Source organism: Miniopterus schreibersii, assembly GCF_964146895.1.
Source record: "Miniopterus schreibersii genome assembly, chromosome: 6".
NCBI classification, from domain to species: Eukaryota; Metazoa; Chordata; class Mammalia; order Chiroptera; family Miniopteridae; genus Miniopterus; species Miniopterus schreibersii.
The window spans coordinates 26,307,783-26,320,207 of NC_138107.1; the positions used below are offsets into that span (position 1 = coordinate 26,307,783).

The 12,425-nt window shown below is 37.8% G+C and overlaps 1 protein-coding gene across 11 annotated transcripts in view; it reads left to right on the forward strand.

The window, feature by feature from the left end:
- The window catches only part of PHF3 (PHD finger protein 3), a 73,369-nt gene extending 66,611 nt beyond the window's left edge, over positions 1-6,758 (forward strand). For all 11 annotated transcript variants that reach the window (XM_081141560.1, XM_081141565.1, XM_081141567.1 and 8 more), the window contains 3 exons: positions 791-880; positions 3,219-3,414; positions 3,820-6,758. In XM_081141560.1, the coding sequence (XP_080997686.1) occupies positions 791-880; positions 3,219-3,414; positions 3,820-5,939 (2,406 nt within the window). In that variant the 3' untranslated portion in view covers positions 5,940-6,758. The remainder of the gene's footprint in view (positions 1-790; positions 881-3,218; positions 3,415-3,819) is intronic.
- The last annotated feature ends 5,667 nt before the right edge of the window (positions 6,759-12,425 follow it).

The following is a 12,425-nucleotide window of genomic DNA, read 5'->3' on the forward strand; positions in this document are numbered from 1 at the left end:
ATTGACAGTGATCCTTAAACTATTCAAATAATGGAATTAAGAGTTCCTACATGGAGTTTTAGAACTATAGAAAAACTTGCTCTGAAAGTATTAAATCTTCATGTTAGAATCTGCATGGATATATAAATTTTTGTTAAATAAAATTTTGTTTAAATATTATGGCTTTCAGGAAGATTTTTCATCGTTAACAAGCCTTCTTATTTCCCTACTGCATACTTTTTCTCAACTTTATGACTACAATTCTTACCTGCCTATTTGTGTGAACAAGATATAGACTATAGTTAAAACTTTACAGCTAGTTGACGCTCCCATGAGGCCAGTGACCAAATATACCCTATAATCAAACTCAGCTTCTGAAATCAGCTGTTAATGATTCAGGCATACCCCTGCCCACTACCACTAAATAAAGGAGGGGTCTGTGGGAGGGGAAAAACAGTCTCCCCGAATAGTCTGAAATCTGCATTTTTCCTGGATTGTCAATGTTTATGCTTGCCCCTGCTTCTCTTTCCTGTACTTTTCTTTCCCTCTGAAAATGAGCATGACCTTAGATTGTTTCTTAACTGTATTTTGGGCATCCACCCAAACTAATTCATTTGGAATCGACACTTGAGGTAAAGCCTAATTGTGGTCTCCCTGCATTCTTATGTTCTCTGATGATGCAGTTCACAATCTTTCTTTACTTATTTTATATTACCATTTCAAATTAGTCATAGAGCTAAATTTTTATGAACTGTGAATATTATAATAAATATATTCTGTATATATTGATCACCTTCATTTTTTACCACAGGATCTACCAGATAGTATTCAAGTAGGTGGTAGAATATCACCTCAGACAGTTTGGGATTATGTGGAAAAACTTAAAGCATCAGGAACCAAGGTAAGGAAAATTTTTCATTATACTAGTTTGAGAGAATATTTGAAAAGTAAACCACTAAGAGTTTTTATGCAAGGTCCCCTGGGGAGGGACCCAATACAAATTACAAATCTAGATAATATACTTGACAAAACTGATCTAAAGCCATTTGCTAAGGCTTAAAACAGCCCATCATTCATTTTGTGGATTTTTTCTCCCTCCTGATAAGCTTTCTCAGTGACTTCTTCAGTGTTTTGGAAGAAACGTTTTAGAGTAAATATTGAGATTCATCCTGGAATTTTGCCTTGATTTGATTATAGACATTTATTTTAGTTAGGGTATAGGCTAAGCTGCTGCAACAAAGAAACCCTAAAATAGAATAGCTCAAAAATATGAAAGTTAATTTTTTTATTGTGTTAAGGAGGTCATTTATTCAGGGTGGTTTGGCAGCTCTGGCTCTACAAATCATTCAGGGACCAGCATCCTCTGTCTTGTTGTTTTTCTGATTCTAAAAGTATTGTCCTTATCAGTCAAGCATGGTCAGAGCTGACTTAATCAGCACCAAGTGGCAAATACGAAGATTGCCTGTCCAGTTATTTTAAAAGCAAGATCTAGACATTGCAAGTATCATTTTACTTCCTCTACCTTCCACTGGTAACACGTAGTCACATAGCCTTATATAGCTGCTAAGAAGGCTGGGAAATGCAATCTCTGGAAATGTAGTACTGTATGGCCATGTGTGAGCTAAAAGTTAAGGGCTTCTCTTTGTAATAGGAGGAAAAGAGGGGAATAGATACTAAGAGATAATTGATAGCTCCTATCACAATAATATTTCTCTTGTTTTTTCTCTCTATTTTCTGTCATTTCTTTAACTCATAGAACATGACTACACAAGAAAAATAAATCATTAGTAGAAATTGTTTCTTCCTACAAGAATGATAGTACCTAGCATATTATAGACATTTAAAAAATAAATCTTGAATAATCAAACATTAATTTTTTTATCTCTCTCTTAAAATAAGTCTCTAGTAAGATTAGAAATAATCCAAAATGGATAATCTTAAGCTAAAAAGTATTTTTTCCAATATTTTAGAATTTATTATTATTTTTTTTAATCCTCACCTGAGGATATTTTTTCTGTTGCTTTTAAGAGAGAGTGGAAGGTGGAGAGAGAGAGAAATATCGATGTGAGAGAGAGACGCAGATTGGTTGCCTCTCGCACATGCCCGACCAGGACCGGGGATCAAGCCTGCAACCTAGGTACGTGCCCTTGGCCGGAATCTAACCCTGGACCCTTCAGTCCACGGGCTGACATTCTAACCACTGAGCCAAGCCTGCTAGGGCTATTTTAGAATTTAAACTGGTAGTGTTAGAATACATGTGAACTTTGAAGCACTAAAAAAATTTACATGTTTTTGCTGTCACTTTTTCATGACAGCAAAAGTCATGGGAAAATATTGGATAGTATTACTCTTAAACATTTTGGGAATACCTTTTGACCTATCCATATATTATTGCCAAACACTATATTATGCGTCCATCTTGAACTGACTTGAACATTATAATAGTTGTTATCTCCAACAGAGGACAGTTTAGATAACACACCTTTTATAAGAGGTAGAGCCATAGTTCAGCTCATTCATATGTTTTCTCTAGGATTTTGCTTCAGTTTAAGCTTTGCAACAGGTCTAGCCCTCCCCATTTTGACAGTATACCTTCATGAAAAAGCATCCATTTTTTCACACTACCAAATTAATATGAAATTGGGACTCTCTTTTTTTCTCTGAAACAAAGTCAAGAACCCAGAGGCAAGCAGATTAGTTCCTGAGTTAAGCCAAATGATTTCCCAAAATATAGGGCCTCTTGTGTATTTGAGGTCCTTTCACTCAGCCCCTTTATTCCTAAATTCAGTCCCTGTAGATTGGATTATAAGTGAATTTGTGGGTATGTGTACATGTTAGGGTGGTGTGGTAAGTGCTTTTAATTTGCAGTGTGCTGAGAACATAGGCAGCCCTCTGTGGAGGCTGTAACATTGGAAAGAAGGATATAGTATCGATATAAAACGACTTGGGTTTAAAAATCTTCTCTGCCACTGAGATGTGTTTCACTTTGAACACATTAATTACCTTGGGACATAGTTTCATATGGGATATCTTCAGATAAGTCCATCATTGGGTCAACAAAGATCTTTCCAAAGAGCTGTTTCCTTTCAGTGTCCTTATCTGCATTTAACTTGGGAAGCCATGTTATTTGGTAACCATCATTACAAATTCACTAGAGTATTACTGATTGAGAAATGGTACTTTAGACCAAGCTATTGCTTAGGTTATTATTTTGAACAACCATTTATTTTTTTGAATAGGAAATTTGTGTGGTTCGCTTCACACCTGTAACTGAAGAAGATCAAATTTCTTACACTCTGCTGTTTGCGTACTTCAGTAGCAGAAAGCGCTACGGAGTAGCTGCCAACAACATGAAGCAGGTTAAAGACATGTACCTTATTCCTTTGGGTGCCACAGATAAAATTCCACACCCTCTCGTGCCTTTTGATGGACCTGGTAGGTATATGTTTTAATAATAGAGTGCGAATAAAACAGAATGGGGGGTGGGACCAGAGTGAAAAACTGACTCTGCTTTCTTTCTTGGGATCCAGGCCTCTAGAGCTGACTTGACAGGGAAAGACACCCATTTTTAATAGGCTGTAATTTGCTAGATGCAAAAATTTACACTTTATTTTTTTATTGATTTTAGAGGGAGGGATGGAGGGAGGGAGAAACCGATTTATTGTTCCACTTATTTATGCATCATTGGTTGATAATTATATGCGCCCTGACCAGGGATTGAACCCGCAACCTTGGTGTATTGAGACAAGCCTCTAACCAACTGAGCTACTTGGTCGGGGCAATTTATCCTTTATTTTAGGGATTGAAAGTAACTTAATTTATGTTTTTTATTTTGTACAGGGCTTGAACTGCATAGACCTAATTTGTTGTTGGGCTTAATTATTCGTCAAAAACTGAAACGACAACACAGTGCTAGTTCTAGTGCCAGTCATACTGCTGAGACCTCTGAAAGTGTGCCGGTAGCATTGCCACCTGATAAAAAAAGTAAACTAGAAGTTTCCACAGAGGAAGCCCCAGAGGAAGAAAATGACTTTTTTAATTCTTTCACAACTGTATTACACAAGCAGAGAACTAAGCCTCAGCAGACTCCTCAGGAAGACCTCCCAGCCGTAGTGGAGCCTTTAGTGGAAGTCACCAAACAGGAGCCACCAAAACCTTTAAGATTTCTTCCTGGGGTATTAATTGGCTGGGAAAATCAGCCTTCCTCTCTGGAATTAGCAAATAAACCTCTTCCTGTGGACGATATACTTCAGAGCCTTTTGGGTACTACTGGTGAAGTTTATGAACAGGCTCAGTCAGTGACAGAACAAAACACTCTTAACGAAATTCCATTTCTAAATGAGCAAGCCAACCCCCAAGCAGAGAAAGTAGATAAAGTAGAAGCAACCGATAGTGAAGCTAAAGAGGTAAAGGTTAAAGTAGATAATCTTTCAGAATCTACAGGTAATTCAGTACTAGGAGGAGAAGAAACCTCAGCAGTGGGGCCCTCCTCCATTTCTCCTGGACCTTTGACGAGTCTTAGTCTCAGAGGTAAACCACCAGATGTTTCTACAGAAGCATTCTTAACAAACTTATCAATTCAGTCAAAACAAGAGGAAGCTGTGGAGAGTAAAGAGAGAACATTAAAAAGACCACTTGAAGAGCAAGAGAATAATTTGCAAGATAATCAGACTTCAGACACTAGTTCTCCATGCAGATCAAATGTAGGAAAAGGAAGCACAGATGGTAATGCGAGTGGCAATGAAAACCTTGTTGCTAATACGGCAAAGTCCCCACAGTTTATCAACCTGAAAAGGGATCCTAGGCAAGCAGCAGGACGAAGTCAGCAGGTACCTGCTTCAGAAAGCAAAGATGGAGATAGTGGCAATGGAGAAAAGCACACCTCGCCTGGTCCGTCACACAAGGAGCACGTAATAGAACAGACCAATGTAGAGGAAAAATTATCTTCTGTAGAGAAAAATTCAAGTGTTCAGCAGAGTGATAATTCAGGGGTTGCACAAAACTCAGCATCAGTAGAAGACATACACACTTCTCAAACCGAACAAGCAAAACCCTTAGAGGAGAATATTTCACTGCAAAATATTGAAACTGTGCACCCGTTTCGAAGAGGATCGGCAGCAACAACATCTCATTTTGAAGTTGGGAACACAAGTCAATCAGAATTTCCTTCTAAAAGCACTAACTTGACTTCCAGAAGCACTAGTCCCAGAACAAGTGCAAACTTTCCACCCATGAGGCCACAGCAACCCAACCTTCAGCATCTGAAGTCTAACACCCCTGGATTTCCATTTCCAGGGCCTCCTAATTTCCCCCCACAAAGCATGTTTGGATTTCCACCACACTTGCCACCTCCATTACTTCCTCCTCCTGGCTTTGGCTTTGCCCAAAATCCCATGGTTCCCTGGCCACCTGTTGTTCCTCTGACAGGCCAACCTCAACGTATGATGGGTCCCCTTTCACAAACATCAAGGTATGTAGGCCCACAAAATTTTTACCAGGTTAAAGACATTCGAAGACCTGAAAGGCGCCATAGTGACCCTTGGGGTAGGCAAGACCAACAGCAACTAGATAGGTCATTTAATAGGGGTAAAGGGGATCGCCAGAGATTTTACAGTGATTCACACCACATGAAAAGAGAGCGACATGAAAAAGAGTGGGAGCAAGAATCTGAAAGGCATAGGCGCAGAGACAGAACCCAAGACAAGGACAGGGACAGGAAAAGCAGGGAGGAAGGGCACAAGGATAAAGAGAGGGCACGGTTATCTCACAGTGACCGAGGAGCAGATGGCAAAGCAAGCCGAGAGAGTAGGAGTGTAGACAAGAAACCCGATAAACTTAAAAGTGAAGAGCACGAGAAGGACAGAGAACGAGAGAAAAGTAAACACAGAGAAGGCGAGAAGGACAGGGAGAGGCACCACAGAGACCGGGACCACACCGACAGAGCTAAAAGCAAAAGGTAAAGTCCACAGGCTGCTGCAGGGCCACTTCAGTAAACGCTAAGTGTTGTATCTGAAAAGCTTGGTTGCCTGCTGGGACTGTGCCATCTCTCAGACTTGGACTATTGGTGGTTTGCAGAACAGTCAGTCCGTGTGGGTGCGGAGTGCTCTGTGCCAGTGCTCATCCTTCCTTCTTCACACCAACTGTCCTAGTGATAGGAACTTAATATTTTTAAAGTTTTACATTGCTGTATATTCAAAGATTTGTTTTATTAATATGCAATAAAGGCTTAGAAATTTTAGTTTTATTCCTTAATTGGTAAATATGGTTAACTATGAATATATTTACTGCCTCTAGTGAATGTTCTTTATATGACTAATTTGAGAGTAATGTGTGCTCTGTAAGTTTGTTTTAAATTGCACTGTTTTTAAAGAAACTGTAGAGAAGCAACACAAAGGCAAGCAACTTCATAATCAGATTATATTAATCAGTTTGTCGAGCAGTTTCTGACCAAGAATCAGAAGCCCAAGGAGAACATTTCCTGCTTTAATCTGCACTCACTGAAGGCATTTGTTACCGTGTGTACGGCAGCTTCGTGGTAGGCCATTGCTTTCCTTTCCTTTTTGGCTCTTCAGGAACTTGAATACTTAAGCTTGTACATGATCTTGTGTTTTGCTATCCTTTTTACTGTAAAATGTAAATATTTTAAGGGATATTTTGATTCTAAATACGATAAAAGAATTTCTCACCTATTTTGTGTGTGTGATTTGAAATTCAGTAGTAAAAGAATTTCTTCTCTAAAACTTTAATTACCTTCAGACATTTTTTTTTTTTTTTTTTTTTTACTCAGCCAAGAACATACATACAGGCATAGCTATCTGTGTCAGGCATTAGGTGGGGGGAAAAGCGGTTTCTTTGTCTTGATTAGAGGTTACTAATAAAAATCATGTTCTGATGAAGAGGTTTGAATTTAGAACTACCAATGAAAAACTGCAGCTAACAGCCCACTTTGTAGGTATGTTTCTGAAGACTTGATATTCTCAAAATTTAGTACACTGACTAATCATTGTGAGACCACAGAAATTTTACTTACGAGGAATGTGTTGTGAATCTCTTTGTAAAATGTGTAATTAATCCTAATGTGTTTTGGGGATAACTGCAGTTTTGCTTGAAATAGAAAGCACATGGAGGCTATTGTTAATCCAAATCTAAATTAATTTACAACCTAAACTACATACTGTATTGACGTGATTTAAACCAATGGCTACCAAATGATATTAACACTCAAGGCCAAAAAAAATAAAAAAGAGAAACCAGTATTTTTACTTATCTATGTTAATGAAGAAAATATAAATGGCTTCACAAAATTAAGAAGACAGTGTTCGATTTCCTAAAAAGTCTAAGGATTAGAGTTAAAAGTAGGTTTGTCACGGAGTCAGCTTTGTTGTTCGCACTGTTGAGAGAGGGAGTGGAAGTTCAAAACCCTACATTTTGTCTAATTTCAACAGCTTACATCTTTTTTGTCGTCTTTATCCTCTGAAGTTTTTCATCATGAAAGTTCTGAAACAAAGGACTCATATTTAAATAAAATTTGTTTAATTTTGGTCTGCTTTTCTTTTGGAAACTAACTTGTTTCAAAAAGAGTCTGCAAACAAAAAATTCCGTGGGTCATCTTTTGCACCATCACGGAGAAATCGTTGTCAGGATTTCCTCCAACAACCCCCTCCAAAAAAACCCCAAACAAACCTGCCCAAATCCTCCAACATTGGCTTTTTTATTTCAAATATGTATGTTGTCAGTAAATCTGATTTCACCGATTTATCTGATTGGGGGGTTGATCAGACACCAGATTTCTTTTGCAAAGTACAAGTAAAGAATGGATTAAGCAGTGGAAGAAAACCTTAAAGTCAGTTTTGATTGCCTCTTAGCCAAAAGTTTCTTGTACATACTGTTGTGATGCTTACTTTAAAATTATTCATATCTCATTGGACCTTGTCACATCCTGTATAGGCCCCTATTAGTGATGACCATCTCCAGGGATTATAGGGCCACTGAACCTCTGGTTGACGACACTGGCAGGTAGGGAGAGTCTGGGCATATGGGCTGCGAGGGTTTAACTCCTGAGGAATGTGAATGGAAGGGAAAATGAGAGGTTCCCAGTGACCAGGAGATTCAAAGTCATTCTCAGCCCTGTCTCATCTACAGCCAGCCTTCCACAAACTATAGAGTTCTGTGAAGTTCATCTTTGTTTCTCCTGTTTTAAGGAAAACTTGCTCTTTTAAAAAGAAATTTAGAACCATCTAAAGACAGTTTTATAAGTACCTCTGTTAGGTAAAATGTACCAGGGTGTCTCAATACCTATAAAGTCCATTCCTTTTGGCAGCAAGAAAGGCTCCACAAACTCTCTGTATTGCACACCTTGGGCTGAACGCTTTATGTAAACCTTGTTCAGCCTGAAAGGTAAAGGCTTATCTTAGAGCTGAGGGGACTGGTGCTTAAGAAAGTTGAAAAACTTGGCCCAGGTTAGACTGCGATGATCACAACTGGGAGTGCAGCTCTGTTCTTTTCTTTCTCCAAAGTCAGTATGTGTTGCAGTTGTGCTCTGAGAACTGAGAACAGGAGAGGGAACAGGCCTGCTTATTACACAGAGCTTTCACAGCCCCTTTCTCCCCATCCCACTAACCGATCTGAAACCCTTTGCAGAACAACCCGACTCTTCAGTGTGAGCAGGGTGATACAACCAAAGACTTGTGGGTTCTCTTGTACAGATTTATAAAGTTTATTTTCATCTCAAATCCTGATTCTCCAATCCTTATTCTCCACTGCTGTTATGACAAATTATTATAAACTTAGTGGCTTAAAACCACACAGATTTATGAACACTTCTGTAAATCAGAAGTCTGCAGTGGATCTGAGTGAGTTGAGATCAAGATGTGTCAGAGGGTGCGTTTCATAGAGGCTTAGAGGAGAATCCATTTCCTTGCCTTTTCCAGCTTCCAGGGGCCACCAACTTTCCTTGCTTATGGTCCCTTCCTCCATCTTCAAAACCAGCAGCATGGGCCCTTGTGATTACTGGGACCCACCCAGATAATCCAAGATAATCTTCCTTTCTTAAGGTCCCCTGCTTAGCACCTAAATTCCATTGGTGACCTTAGTTCCCCTTTGCCATGTAACCTAACGTAGTTACAGGTTTCAGGTATTAGAATGTGGACAACTTTGGGGGGTCATTCTACTTAGCACAGCTCTTGACTCCCTAATTGTAGCTTAGTTGAGGATGAACTAATAAATTTAAAATTTTGGAGTTAACAAAACATCTAAGGCCATAGTAAGTATGTTTAGAAGTCAAAGAAAAATAATACCAACAATAGAGGAGAGAATGCAGTGGTAAGTTAAACCATTTGGATATTAACATGTTAACATATAAAACTTAACTGGTAAATTTATACTCAGCTGTTCTTAGTTTTTAATATAGTAGTGCTTTTAAAGAAGGATATGAATCGAGAATAAATGCATTATAAGAGCTTCCTAATCAATTATTGTTAAAGCAGATAGTTTACATAATTTTAACATTTGAATATAACAGTTACACTATTCCCATCCCAGATTCTTCTAAAACAGTGGCCAGGTTACCACTCTTGACTTTTGTCTCCCAAAGGAAGTCACAAAATTAGTTACTGCTTTTAAAAAGTGTCAAATACCCTGATTCTTTGATTCCTGTTTCATAAAGAATTTCACTACGTGAATAGATGAGCTGAAAAACAAATACTGGGTCAATAGCTAGAAGTATCTTGAAAACACGAGCCCACTGTTCATTTATAGATGCAGAACTAAGTCATTGGAGGAAACCCCTGTATATATAGTTAAAGAAAAGGCAGTGAACCCACTATAACTCCCCAATATCCCCAAATATCTTTGCGATGTTTTTCCAGGAAATTGTTCTTTAAAAGGTAAGTATTGCCACCCCCAGCTTAGATATTTCAACTCAATTTAAAGAATGGTCTTATCTTTACATTCAACACTTAGTTTCAGAAGCATCATAACATTTATAGTACAATTATTTTAAAGGTCTTTCTGTATTCATCATTATTTTGTGCTGGAAAAGTATCTCACATAAGTCTTCAACACCATCACCAGGAGAGCAAAAACGGATGTTGAAAATTTGCCACGTGGAATTTTGGATTTTAAGGTGAAGGGAAAAAAATTCACCCAAGTCATTTTGACTTAAAGGAGACTCTCCAGGTGGCAGATTTCAGTTACTTTATTGTGTGCGTGTTGTGCAGATGTTTAATGGGAGCAGTACCGTTGGCTCCACCTTTTAGAGCTTGCAGTGTGGTGTAGAAGACAGATGATCACATCTCAGTAAATCTGCAGCTTTAAAGCAACAGTTCTCAAACTTTCTGGTTTCAGGACCCTTAAGAGCTTTTGTTTTTATGGGTTAACTTGTTTAAAGATAATTCCATTGTGTTAATAGAACTTTTTTTTTTTTTCCATAAAAAATAACTTACAAACTACATTGGTTTAGTAGGAGTGTCATTGTTTTTATCTTTGCACATCTCCAGTGTCCTATCTGCATTCAGTGTTTTGCAATATGTCATTTTGGTTGAAAGAGATGAAGAAAATAAGACTTCACATGGATTTGTTGGGAAAAGAAGTGCTCTGCACCCCTGAAAGGTCCCCGGACTACACTTTGGGAAGCACTATGGTTAAGAAAGGCACACTTGCCCTGGCCAGTGTGGCTCGGTTGGGGATCGTCCCATGTACCAAAAGGTTGCAGGCTCTATCCCTGGTGGGCATGCAGGAGGCAGCCCATGTGATGTTTCTCTCCCACACCTTTTCTCTGTAAAAAAATCAATAAAAATATTTTTTAAAAGTTAAAAATGACACTATTATGATAGAACATGTGGCTTCATGGTAGGGGTGTGGTTCAGGCTGAGTCCTTGAAGCTTTTGTAACCTTCCATAGAACAGCTTTCTTGCCTTTGCACATAAAGTGTGTATTTTTAAAAGATTTCATTGTCACTATCAAGGAATTTTTTAGAGCATTATCCTCGTGATCTCAGTATCTCCCAAGTTAAATGAAGTGGTATGGACCATACAAATTCAGAGTTTCTCAGGAAACATTGGATGGGATTGTCTTACCGAGTTGTTTTGTTAAAACCCTCCTTTGAATCAATGTATAGACATTCTGGAATTCCACCTTATATTTTGCTCACACTTTCAGTGTTAATAGTATTTCTGGCAACAATGGTGCCAAAGTTCTGAGCTTTGGTTCTAGGGCCTTCCAAGAATGCCTCGCTTTCTGATTTCAATGGAGTGGCAAAAATAAGGCTTAAAAAAATTTTGTTAAGCTTTTCAAATGACAAATTGCTTACCCAGTTTCTCTGTATAGGTTGGAGCCTGTGCAGGTAGACTTTGCATTACAAAGTTAGTTGTGCACTAGTCCTCTTGTAAAGTTTCCATCTAATAGATAATTACATGTTTTTTCTTTTTAACTTCACATGCTGCTTATTACTAAGATTTCCCTCCCCTCCATAGCCCTATCTATTAGTGCTTTGTATCAGTCATGTGTTGTCAGTTGCTTTCTTGGCAGCAAAATTATCATAAATATCAAACTGAAAATGCTAAGTAACAACAGCAATGACTACCTCCCAATATGCAATGGTGGAGTGGAGGTGGGGGTAAAAATGCTATTCACAATTATGTCAACCACTGGTATTGGGCAAAATGGACTTCTCAAGTTAACCTTTTGACGTTACAGATATTACCGGGACAGTAATTTACAGTGGCATTACTTAGAGACTTTGCTGTCCAATTTTGAGATGGGTAAATTTGAAAAGTTAAACATAAGTGAAGTTTTAACATTAATGAAATTTAATGTTTATATCAGTTTTGTAAGTACATGGTTTGAAAAGTCAAGTAATTCTATACGGTTTATCAACAAAACCCAACAGTATCTGCACTACTCTCTAGATGTAAATACTTTTAATTACTTCAGACATTTGTTAGAATATTTGCTTTCACATTTGTAAGTGATATGTATATGCTATTTAAAAAATAGTTACAAAAACTGTAATATTTATTGATGACTTAATGGAAGATAAGGGTTTAACTCTGACCAACCAACTCCTTTCCCCACCTACCCTCCCACATTCACACAATTTTGGGTTTAAATCAGTATTCAAATAATATAGCTAAGCCACAGAATATTCCCTTATATAATTTTTATTTTCCTTTTAATAACTTTTGCTTTTTTATTTTCTTATTTGTATCACCAATTCACTCCCACCTAAGTTTGATTTAAAAACAATTCGCAGATGAATTAACACTGAATAGTGAAAACTTAGTAACCAACATACTTACAGATAAATTGGATGTAGGAAAAAACAACCAGAATCTTTGGTATATTTATAAGCTTAAAAAAATTTGTTAGCATTTAGACTATTTCAGGTAACAGTGAACAGTTGATTTTCAGTCAACAGTGTGTGCCAAAGAAATAACTACCAACTACAT